We start from the raw sequence: 12,458 nt of genomic DNA, 5'->3' as shown, positions 1-12,458 counted from the left end.
TAACGAGGAGATCAAAGTCCTGATCCTAGTGAGGAAGGCAGCAATCGGTCAATGCGTGTGAAGTGAAAGCGAGAGAAAGAGAGGGCAGGGAATATAGAGAGAACGGGGAGAGGGAAAAAAGATGGAGGACAGAGAGAGAGAGAGAGAGAGAAAGATAGCAATGGATGAAGGAAGGGTGGAAGGGGGGAGAGGGGTAAGGAGAGGAGATGTCAGAAGAAGGGGTGGCGAGGAAGGAAGGGAGAGATGGAGAGAGTGAAAAGGGGAATGAAATAAAGAAAGAGAGAGAGAGAGACAACTTGAGCTCAGCCTTATGAGGCTGTGAAATGTGTCCAGGGAGTTCACATACAGCATCTCTTTAATATGTACACACACTCTTCCATAGGCTGTGTGTACGAGGATCAAATACAGAGGGAGAGAGACCGCCTCTGGAGACCACTCTCTGCTCTCTAATGTTTATCATCAGCTCACATGCTGGATCCCCGAGGACCGACGAGACCAACATAAATATTACACTGAAATGGAGAGCGTGACTTCATGAGGAGTAGTACATGGACAAGAGATGTCTTTTATCTTGCTCATCACTGTGTGTGTGTGTGTGTCTGTGTGTGTGTGTGTGTGTGTGTGTGTGTGTGTGTGTGTGTGTGTGTGTGTGTGTGTGTGTGTGTGTGTGTGTACATGAATACACCTGCAGAGGTTTTCTTCTTATTCAGCTCCCCATTTCAGTCTCAACAGAGTTCTCTGAATATGTCTCGCGACTAGTTCGACATCTCTGACATGCACCGAGTGAGCGCCATTTCCGCAGACTTCCTAATTTCCCTTGATCCAATCCTCCCAGTGTCCCTCCTGTGTTGGATTTTACATTGTTATTTATAGCCTGTCCCTCAGAACTACAACCTCCTTTTACCTCCATTATCATCCTGTCTGCTCAGTCCCCTCTCCCGCTCCACTTTTCAACCGGCAGTCGGAATAGCGTGCGCGCGGGTGGGGGGGGCGGGGGAAGAGCACTCTTTCTCACGTGCTTGTGAAGAGGCTGCCAAAGCCCACTCCAGCTTTCTGAGAAGCTCTTCTAAAGTGTTCCTCTGGAGCTGTCAGAGTTATGGCCTTGATGCTGCTCCTCAGAGAGAGGGAGAGGGACGGCACACTTCTGGGAAGCTGTCATAAAGAGCTGTTTTATGTTGGGAAATGCATGTTGTGCCTGGGTGGCTTGGCCGCCCGGACCCAGCGGAACACTTCACCACATAGACACAGAACTACTGGCTGTGATGATGACAATGACATAGGTTCGAATCCCGGCTCATGAGGCATGTCATGTGTGTCAGATGGCATGTCCTCTTGCAACCTTTTCCTTCCAGTCACTTAAACACATTTACGGCAAAAAAAGGTCTCTGGGCCCCCGCGTTGGCAGCTCAGCTCCCCGGCTGGGTGTCTGTGTCACAGGTCACCCCCTTCTCTCTGCCCTCACATCCCTCTCTCTTTCTAGTATCCTATCAAAATAATGAACTGCAAACACTATACTAACAAGGGCAATTCAGAGGTGTGCATAGTTACGCCGCAAAATGCCAACCATAAATTTAAATAATTGTCTTACATCATCAAGGAAACAGAGAAGTAATGCACTCAGTCTCACCAGTTAAGTTATGCATGACAATGTGTAAAAAATAAGTTTAACAAATCAGATTTTGAGTTAGAGATTCAATGGCTTATATTATGATTTAATTGCAGACAGAGTCAACAATCTACATACACAGACAGACAGCGTCAATAGTTGGCAATTGCATCACGGCTCACCTAATAAATTACATTCCATAAAGGCGTTGGAGAAATGTGAGTACAGTACAAGCTCACTATGTTGACTTCTATGATCCAGTTACAGTATGCCTTCAGACTAGAGTTTGTCTTATGAGAAAATAGAGGACTTTGAGGTTTCATGTCATCAAGTTTTGCATATGAACCGTTGCTATTTGTGAGAACCTTTTCTTTTCCTGCTTCACTTTGACAGTGTGTAAATGAGATTTCTGCTGTCATTTGGCTTCTGTTATCTTTTTTTAACATTCTGTCTTTGCTTGTCATCTACAGCTTTGGTTTCTTTTGTGCGCTTCACATGGGTGAGGTGATGTTTTTATTTTTAGGGCCCTTCAGATTTGTATTTATATCACAAGGCCAAAAAAAAGTGTTTTTGTGTCTTTTTTATATCATCGAACTGAATTCTTCTCCATGTTTTTTTAACACTAACCTTTTAAGTTTGAGCACAGTGTAAAAGTTAAACTAAATTAAATTTATCTCAGGATGCTTGCTTACTGGATAATATGTCTTCTGATCTCAAACAGCATTCAACCGAACACGGTCCCTCGTACCCAGGGGTGTCGCACCAAATTCTGGGCCCTGGGTACAAGGATTCACTTCAATTATTTTGGGCTTTAACTATTGAAAAATAGCAGATATACAAGCTCACAGCGCGGCACTGAGTGCCGCGCTGTGAGCTTGTAGATCTGCTATTTTATTTAATCGTGAAAACTTGTGCAAGTCTTTGAATATTTCAAAATCAGGTTTTTTTGAAAAACCTGTTTCCATTTCAGTGGTGCTCAAACTTTTTTCATGTGAAGGACCCCCAAAATTACATGTGTTTGGCCCACGGACCCCCATCTCAAAATATTTCGTTCCAGGGACCCCCCAAAAGCAAAATCTGAGTTACAAATGTTTGCTTTTAAAAATACATATATTCAAAAAATGTAAAGATTTGCACACATTTTCACGACTTTTCAAAAATAGCAGATCTACAAGCTCACAGCGCGGCACTTGGTGCCGCGCTGTGAGCTTGTATATCTGCTATTTTTCGATAGCTAAAGTGTAAAATAATTTAGGCCCCTTGGGCCCTAATAACTCAGTCCCACTCCCGCCCCCCTTGTGACGCCCCTGCTCGTACCTTGTTTGTTGTTGCCATCCTGCGGGTGGTGTCCAGAGTGTGGGCCCGGGGCGAAGTGTTCGTCACTGTATGTGATCAGCGGGGTGAGGGGGTGGACTGCATGGGAGGGCTGCACCACTGGAACTTTGTTGGACTGTGGAGAAGAGAAAGACAGCCATTATTTTAACGCTTCGGCATCAAATGTATTATGGAAGCCGTGTGACAGCTAGACCACTGGAACGTTGCTGGACCATGGAAGAAAAGACCAAAGGCAGTTGACAATAGTGTAATAGTTGACAGACTGTTTCTTTTTCCCCCCCAACCATCTGTCTATTATTTGCGAGATGTAAGAACACTGTGTTAAAACTTAGTAGTATCGATGAAAACAGTTAACATAATTTGAAGTGCCAACAAAGAGTTGATGTACTGTATGGGAAAAGATTTGAAACGCATAATTTTTCAAGCAACAGCTGCAACTGTCGGCTCCGCCACTTTGACATGTATCATAACAAAAAAACAACAGTGGGGAAACTGTTTAAAAACTCAAGATTATTTAACATGTAACCAGCTTCCTCTGTTGCACTTCCTCTGTAACTGGTGTGTGCTGAGGTTTTAAAATGGTCTCCCCTCCCCAGCCACTGCAGTCACATGATGTACAGTAGGTTCTGCATGCCGTGCACACTGTGCTGTGCGGGTGGTCTTTTTACAGAGCTTCCTTATAGATGTGGGGTTAACATTAATGGTACAGTGCAAATACATGGAAGAAGAAAAAAAAAACACCTTCCCCCGAGCCAGATATAAATAACCTCTACCCGTCTCTCCCCTCGCCAAACACCTTTAAAAAACGGTGTAGTTTAGGTCAGCAAGAACCAAGCCCCCCTGTTTGCCTCAAAGGAACGAGCGAGATAGAGAAAAAGAGAGAGTTTGGGTGTTTCTGTGGCAGTGTGGGATTTTAGACATTAAGAGAATGAGAGGTTGCGGAAAGAAAGAAGAAGTGAGTTTAGAGACAGCAACAGAAAAAGAAAGAAAGCCGAAGAATAGAAGGAAGCTAGTGAGAGAACACGAGAGAGTGAAATAGTGCAGGAGTGAGCGAGCGAGCGAGAGAGAGAGAGAGACCCACAGGGTAGAGAGTCAGAGCAGAGGTCTTATGTGGGAGATCAAAGGCAGTCATTAGCCGGTGAATAAGGGGGGAGTTCATTACAGAGCCAAGAGCCGGAGGACGGACGGGAGGAGGAGGGATGGGGTGAGGGTGGTGGTTAGGGATAGAGAGAGAGAGAGAGACACACACACACACACACACACACACACACACACACACACACACACACACACACACACACACACACATCTGCAGTGGAACCAAAACACGAGGAGGCAGGGGTAATCACGTCAACAGTGTCCTGGGCTGGCTGCAGCCCACAGCCCCCCCTCACCAGCCCACAACCCCTGGGCTGAGGCAGAGGGGGATGACCTGCACACTCAACACACCCTCGCGCGCACCCCCCCTGCAACAACCAAAATAGATCCAGCCAGACCTAAACTCCCTTGCCCTAACTACCCCCGTCCCCTAAACCTGCCAGCCCCGCCAGCGCTTACACGCTTCAGCAGTGGAGAACACATGGTACAGCTTAGCCATGCTAAATCTACTATTCACAATCTGGGCCCCGAGACCTGGCTGACCAGAAAAAGTCCAAATATCAAGTCTCCAAAAAAGGATATACGGTTGATCAGAAATGCATCAATCTAGTGTCTAGTTCCAATGTGAAACGAACAAAACAAAAGACATGAAACGAACAAAACAAAAGACAAGAAAAAAGACACTAATAACGGCTGCTTCCCTGTATAATCTTTAGCTACGGATAGAAAATGACTAGATGTGTACTGTGTAGTTTGTTGAACGAAGCATTGGCTTCAAACGAGGGCACACACTAAAATGTGCCACTCCCAAATGTGCCCATGAGAGCTTTGCGCATCCTCCATATGTCATTAAACCCCAGGGGTGAGCTCGGTTCATTGAAATTAGTGACCAGGGATGTTCTATTCCACCTTCCCTTTTTATATAGCCCAATGGACTGAATGTTTACTTAACGTACCGGTCACTCCAACTAGTAGGCCAACGAGATCAAAAGAATGTCTTGGCCTCACTGTTTGGTAGTACCAGTGAGGTGTCTGCTGGCAAGGTGACATGCCTGCTGAGCTGATAGAGTCGTTGGAACAGCCCTCCCTTCCTCTCCCACCCTCTTCTTCGTCCTCCTGAGTTTGGTTGGAATGTGTTCCCCCCTGCGACATGCTCACAGACTGGCACCACCCTCCCCCTCACCCCTCACCCTGTTCCTCCGTCTGGGAACGTCTTAGCCAGGACCCCGGGGTGCTGCGCGTGTGTGTGTGTGTGTGTGTGTGTGTGTGTGTGTGTGTGTGTGTGTGTGTGTGTGTGTGTGTGTGTGTGTGAGTGTGTGTGTGTGTGTGTGCGTGTGCGTGTGTGTGTGTGTGTGTGTGTGTGTGTGTGTGTGTGTGTGTGTGTGTGTGTGTGCGTGTGCGTGAGTGTGTTGATCTGCCCAGGCTTCATACTAATCAGAAACAAGGTCCAACTTCTCCTTTTACATTTCTCTTTGCAGTATTCCATTTAAAGGCATAACTTGATACTGAATTATTTAAATTAAATTATGAGGAGTTAGGGACCAGGGGTTAAATTAAATAAAAACTACAGATAAATAAGAGCAACCGGCGAATTGCTTCAGCTGAAAACAAGGCGAACCCCAAGAGCCCCGAAGGACATAATCACTGCATAATGGTCAACTAATTCAGCTCTGTAGCTTACTTTTAAATCCAGCCCAGGTGAGGCAGGTTGTTTGAACTGGGGTCAGTCTGGGTCAAAGGTGACGGGATAATCTGCATAATCTGGGCGAGGGTTAGGCCTGATCCTAACATTAGGAGGCTAACGGTACGGCCTGGTTATTGGGTGTGAAGCAGCTAGGACATGCCTCCACTGGATGACTAAACGATAGCATCCCTCTTATTTTACGCCTCTCCACTCCATTTGTTCCCCTGCAGGAAAGAGATAAGAAGTTGGGAGGACTGGCGTTCTGGTCGCCTCTGCTGTCTGACTCAGAGCAGAGAGGATGGCGAGAACAGGAGACACTTGAATCATATTTATATTGCAAACACATGTATATCAGCGCACTAAAAGTTGGACACAGACACGTCTGATACACAATACAATTCTGAATGTTAATTTAGCTCTCAAGAGTTAAATGAGCACATGTTTCTGTGTATTACACGGTATACTTTTCAGTATTCTCTTAAATAGTCACACAAACATACATTTTCAACTGTACCAATTGGAGATATAATATGCTAAGGTATATTATAGCATTAACAAACAAACGTACAGTACAGTATAGGACTGATGATTGACTTGCTGGCATTATGAGAAAGCTGAGAGGGCTTTTTGAAATGCTCTTGATCCACCACAGTGGAGAAGAACCTCTTTTGTGTCTCCCAGTTGCAGCTGTCAAAGCTCATTTTTCTCCACTTCTTAATAATCCCTCTGCATTGTATGGCACCCTTAAAGCTAAACCCACCGGGGAGAACATCCCTGGCCCCTGTGACCGACACACCTTTTAAGAACCTTTGGGGGTGTATTTAAGGGGAACCTGCATGCCGTACACCATACCTTCCTACCCGACACACCTTTTAAGAATCTTTGGGGTTGTATTGAAAGGAGACTTGCATGCCATACACCATACCTTCCTACCACAGCACTGGTGCCCGTTAGGGAGAAAATTGCAGTGAAAGCAAAGTGACCATGGAATAGAGGTCGGACATGGAAATTTGGAGGATTGGCTGCCAGTGGTTATGTGGTGGGACACTCCGCCATGTTGGGAGGTCTATCAAAATATTCTAAAAGTCATCATCGATTTATCTACCTCGTCTTCATCGTCCTTTGGCAGTTTAGATACTGCCAAGCAATTTCAGCGGAAGGACGTGTTCCATCTCTGCTTTTTTACAACATGGTAGCACTGTTCAAAAACATGCCGTGGGAGCACAGACTCCAACCCAGTTAAGCGCACAAAAGCATTTTTATGAAACTCTCTCTCTATACCATACCATCCTGTATACATTCCTATATTAGAAATGAGCGATTTGATTTATGTATATCAAAGTGAACTGGCAACAGTGTTTTATTGGATCTCCTGAAAGGTCCAGTCATTCGGGGTGACTGGTAACCATGCCAACAAATCGCCATTTTAGTACTTCCAGGTTATTGGCTCACCGTGCCTTTCTTCCTGCCTCCTGGTCCTGGCCAAGTTTTACACACATGCATGCACGCGCACGCAACACACACACACACACACACACACACACACACACACACACACACACACACACACACACACACACACACACACACACACACACACACACACACACACACACGCACGCATGCACACACGCACACACACTCACAGTTGGAAACCTGCTACACACGTTTACCGAGCTCCATAAAGAGCTGGCTGGACAGCCACAACTGACCACAACTGAGAGTTTGACGCAGCGTCACCATAACTCGATTCCCTCCTCTTTTTCTCTTCTCTCTTCCTCTTCCCTTGGTGGCGGCACCAACGCCAGCTAGGCGGCGATCGAGGAGGGCAGCCATATTGGAAGGTCCCCCCTTTTCATTGTCAAGGAGAAATAATAGGCTTAGAATATTTTTATGTTCTATTTTTTTCACAGGGAGCAAGTGGGAGCGAAAAGAGAGGGGGGAGAGAGAGTGAGAGAAAGAGTGAGAGAGAGAGAGAGAGAGAGAGAGAGAGAGAGAGAAAGCTACACAGATTGAAAAGAAAAACGTTCCGTTTGGAATTTTATAACCGGGGCTTTTTGGCCAGGCCCTTTTTAAAAGAAGCCCTTAGATGTGGCTTTAAGAGAAATTCATTGTGCGGATTTGGAGCTGGCAGGGAGCCGTCCATGCAGGGGGGGGGAAAGCTCCAGCAGTGCAGGGAGCCAGTGACTTTAGCGTAGTCTGAAAACAGGGGAGGGAAGGGAGGGATGGAGGGGTAATTCTTAACTCTGAGCTGTTAGTTTATGGATGAGATTCCACAATCCAGTCAATGCAGGTAACTGGTTGATTAGAGTGTGGACCGCGTCTGTCAATCACAACCACGTGCGACGTGGCTTCCTCTTCATAACATCTCTCCAGCTCTCTCTCGCTCCCACTTATTTCTCTCTCTCCCACTCTCACAGCAGGGCTTTTGTGCTCCACTCAATTATCCCACACTTCTGCAGAGTGCAGTGGAAAAAAAAAAGACGGGGGGAAAAAACGGGAAAGCAGGGAATTTCTTATAATAATCACTTCCCACTTCTGTAATTTATATGCAATGAGGACTCTTCGTGCCCGCAGCTACAACAGAGTGCGTGGAAAAACCGTGTGAGGTGTTTCAAGAAAGAGCCAGGGAGGGGGAGAAGGTGGAGGTTGTCTCAGTCATGGAGCGGTCGATGGCTGGCGGTGGATTCCCATGCTGCTGAGTCTAAATCTCTCCCACTCTCTTCTCCTTAACAAGACCCCACATCTCAATCATTCCCCTGATGGCTCCACAACCCAACCCCACCTATGCTCACTGTTACTGACTCTGGGGAAGAGTAAGGAGGCAGAAGAGAATGAGAAAGGATGAAGTGGGAATGTCTGTGTTAAAAGGAAGTAAAGATGTGAATGTGATGATAATAATACTGTCTTGTTCGGCTTAATGAAGACCAAGAAAACAGATCAAGTACAGTGATTGTATAGGACAATGGGGTGGATATAAAAATGTAGAGCTCTGTGCAACACAGAGACTAGGCAGCAAAGGAGGAGGCTGCATGCATATATACTGTAAATAATATATGAAGTATTTGTATAGTGTATGACACAACGTACAGTAATAACACATTAAACATGTGTTAACATGTGATAAAACTGCCCATGTTACACATTGAACCTACTGTGAGAGAGGGCGAGATCATTTAGCGACCTACAACCGGGTTGCAACGTGGTCGGTAGTTTTCAGAGACCGGGTTGCTAAAGCGTCCGACCGGGCCGTTAAATCACCGACCGAGCCGCTAAAGCGTCCGACCGGGTCGCTAAATCATCGACCGTGCCGCTAAAGCGAGTGACTTTTGTTCACACGTGAAACGAGATTTCCAACTGTAGAGAGTAGCGGCATTATGTAGACTGACATTTAGATTTTCGAGCGAGAGAAATAAGCATGTGAACGATATAACCAATCGAACCTGTTTGGAGCCGTGGTCGGGTAGGACGATGACAATACATGTAGGCCTATAGATGTGCCGTTCCAACTATTCGGTATTTACTGCTATTTTCCTGCAGATTTTCCTGCAAATGCTTTTTTTTCACAGGTTTCTTTGCCTATTTTGCCTTTCTAATTGTTATGGAGAATGGAGTGTATTTTTGCGTTCTCATTCCCATTGAAAAGCAGAATCCACCTTCATAGGTAGATTTAAACTTCGAAGTCCGAGAAGGTCATAAAAATATCTACAAGCTCAATGTTCTGCAAATCCCCTGAAAATCTACTGCCAATGGCAGGACGTGTGAAGTTTTGAAATGGCACATCTGTAACTAACTGAGGTGTAACAATACAGCTTGCAGTGTGTGTTGGTTCACCCCTTTTATCAATCCTCTGATTAACCCATTTAGAACGGGTACACATTATTGTGTATCATTATTTTATGCTTTAACTATTGAAAAATAGCAGATATACAAGATTGTAGATTTGCTATTTTTGAAAAATCGTGAAAATTTGAATTTTGACCCGATTCTATAAGTGTCTTTTGAATCCTTCTAAGATTTTTTGAAAAACCTATGTTTCTATGTCAGCAATCTGGCCAGCCATCGTCAAAGAAAAGGTCCTTTTCACTTAACTGGAGCTCAGTTAGTCTGTTCTTGAGAGACTACGATGTCAGTGGTTCTCAAACCTTTTCATGTGAAGGACCCCCAAACTGATATTTATTTGGCCACGGACCCCCATCTCAAAATAGGGACCCCCCAGAAGCAAAATTTGAGTTAGAAACGTTCGCTTTGAAAATACATATATTCAAAGATTTGCACACATTTTCACGACTTTTTCAAAAATAGCAGATCTACAAGCTCGCAGCGCGGCACACGGTGCCGCGCTGTGAGCTTGTATATCTGCTATTTTTCACTGGTTAAAGCATTCAAACTGTAATAAAGACATTGTAAAGGGTTACGAAAGTCCGTGTTCATCATGTTATGACATCACCCCCCCACCCCCGGAAAATCTTTTGAAAGGATATAGCTCCCACAGAGAACGCACCCATCCCTGTTTGTTTTTAAATGCGTGTCTTTAGGCCACCGTTTCATCTGATGACTCGCCAATAAAGAGGACAAGATTACCGACTGAAATAATATAGAAGGCTGAAAGTAGGACTCTAAAGACAGGGAGCGAGGGGAGGGTGTGCCCTGGAACACAGATTCTACAGAGCCAACACAGGTGTTCTGCTCTCAGGTGTTTGTGTTTTGTGCACAAGCGTGCGTGTGCGTGTGTGTGTGTGTGTGTGTGTGTGTGTGTGTGTGTGTGTGTGTGTGTGTGTGTGTGTGTGTGTGTGTGTTGTTTGACCTTTACCCACCAAAGGTGAGCAAACACCCCAACCCTCTCTATCCCCTAGGGTGGATTTATAGTGTGGAAAAATACGACTGCTTTCTGTATCTTTTCTCCCTCTGCTCGCTCTGTCTCTACCCCTCCATATTCTCTCCTTCAGCCCCCCCCATTCCCTCCTTCCCCTCTTCATCCGTCCATCCATCCATGACTCGCACCCTCTCCCTCCCCTTCCCTCTGCTTTCAATCTTCTCTCTTCCCCGACGCTCCCTTTCTGTCTCTCCCTCCCTCCCTCACCAAAACCAAAGGAAGGGACCAACCTGGGGTGCGCTTAAATAAATAACCAATTACCATTCCGGGAGTGGGCTGGACCCCACCACCAGCACCACCAGCAGCAGTAGCAGCAGCAGCAGCCCTTTCAGTCAGAGTGGCTAAAAACGGAATGCTTTTTTGGCAGGATGGCCCTTCATTTGGCCAGAGGGAGAGTTTAACGCAACGAAACCCAATTAACAGAGAAGAAAGCTGGGGGCCTCCGACAAGCGAAGGAGTGCCACGCGCCCTGGGGGTAATGAAGAGACGAATGGGGGAGCGGTGGGTAGGGTGGGGGGGGGGGGGGGGGGGGGGGGGATTCAAGATGGGGAGGGTGCAATGGTGGTGCAAGATGAGGAGGTCTAAGAAACCCAGGAAAAGCCTGCCCTGCGGGGAAATACACATCTCTGAAGTCCTCCCGTCACCATCATCCCCTATTACACCACCCTCTCTCTCTCTCTCTCTCTCTCTCAATCTCTCTCTCTTGCATTGTCCTGTATCTTAAGAAAAATAAATGTAGGTTAAAACCAAAACTCTCTACAGTACACATATTCCAATGCATACTATCCTGCACAACAGTTGTGGGAGATATCAGCTGAAATCCTGCAGTAGCTGAAACCCATTTTTTTAAATAAAACACACACACACACACACACACACACACACACACACACACACACACACACACACACACACACACACACACACACACACAAGCACATGTGCGCGCACACCCACATGCACACACACAACTGGGGACTATAGGACTAGGCCATTCAATATGGGGGTGAGTAATTCACTGAGTATATTTCGATGCACTGTCACACTAAACGAACTGTCACCCTGTCATAATCAGACCCCCCCCCCCCCCTCCACCCCCTCAAACACACAACCAAGGCCCTGGAGGAATGTACACATCAAACACTTGCCATTAACTCACAGAGAGAGATGCAGCACATGACCGACACATGGTACTGTACACACATGGCAACCCGCAAAACAATCACACTCCACACAGAATAACCTCATAGTATATCACGGTATGAGGCTCGTACTGGAAATATTGGCAGCGGCACATGATCATCAAGAGATCAGAGACTGCGCTACTTTAGAAAAAAATCGAGCATTCACATGCACACATCATCAACACATGCACGTGTGCTCTGTGTGTGTGTCACAAGCACGCACGCACGTAAATTGTCAACACAAACACAATGCATTCTGCAAACAAAGTGGCTAAAATATACATATAGCCTAAAAGCATATGCAATCAATGATATTGGAAAAGTGTTTTATTAGACACTAAGCCAATTGTCTTTTTTCCTTTGGAGAGCAATACAACAGTGCTGAGCAGCACATGATGGAATACACAACAGCCTTAAACTGGGATTCACAACGAGGTGTGTGTGTGTGTGTGTGTGTGTGTGTGTGTGTGTGTGTGTGTGTGTGTGTGTGTGTGTGTGTGTGTGTGTGTGTGTGTGTGTGTGTACACACTGTGCTCCAAGCAAAAATAAATCATGCTAGCTTTCATCCTAGTCTTATATAAAAGGTGTCAGTAAGATAATTTGTGTGAAATAGCCCTGGCTTTGATTAAAAACACTTCATCTGCTCTTAGAAATGTTCAGCAATTTTTATTTGTT

General features: G+C 45.7%; 1 protein-coding gene across 3 annotated transcripts in view; it reads right to left on the bottom strand.

The window, feature by feature from the left end:
- lef1 (lymphoid enhancer-binding factor 1) overlaps positions 1-12,458 on the bottom strand; it is a gene marked incomplete at both ends in the record, with an annotated part of 69,446 nt that overhangs the window by 32,049 nt on the left and 24,939 nt on the right. For all 3 annotated transcript variants that reach the window (XM_080721391.1, XM_080721392.1, XM_080721393.1), the window contains one exon: positions 2,924-3,056. In XM_080721391.1, coding sequence (XP_080577517.1) covers positions 2,924-3,056 — 133 coding nt within the window. The remainder of the gene's footprint in view (positions 1-2,923; positions 3,057-12,458) is intronic.

This window comes from Nannobrachium achirus (assembly GCF_963921795.1).
Source record: "Nannobrachium achirus genome assembly, chromosome: 3".
NCBI lineage: Eukaryota > Metazoa > Chordata > Actinopteri > Myctophiformes > Myctophidae > Nannobrachium > Nannobrachium achirus.
This window is presented reverse-complemented; position numbering and strand designations above follow the sequence as displayed.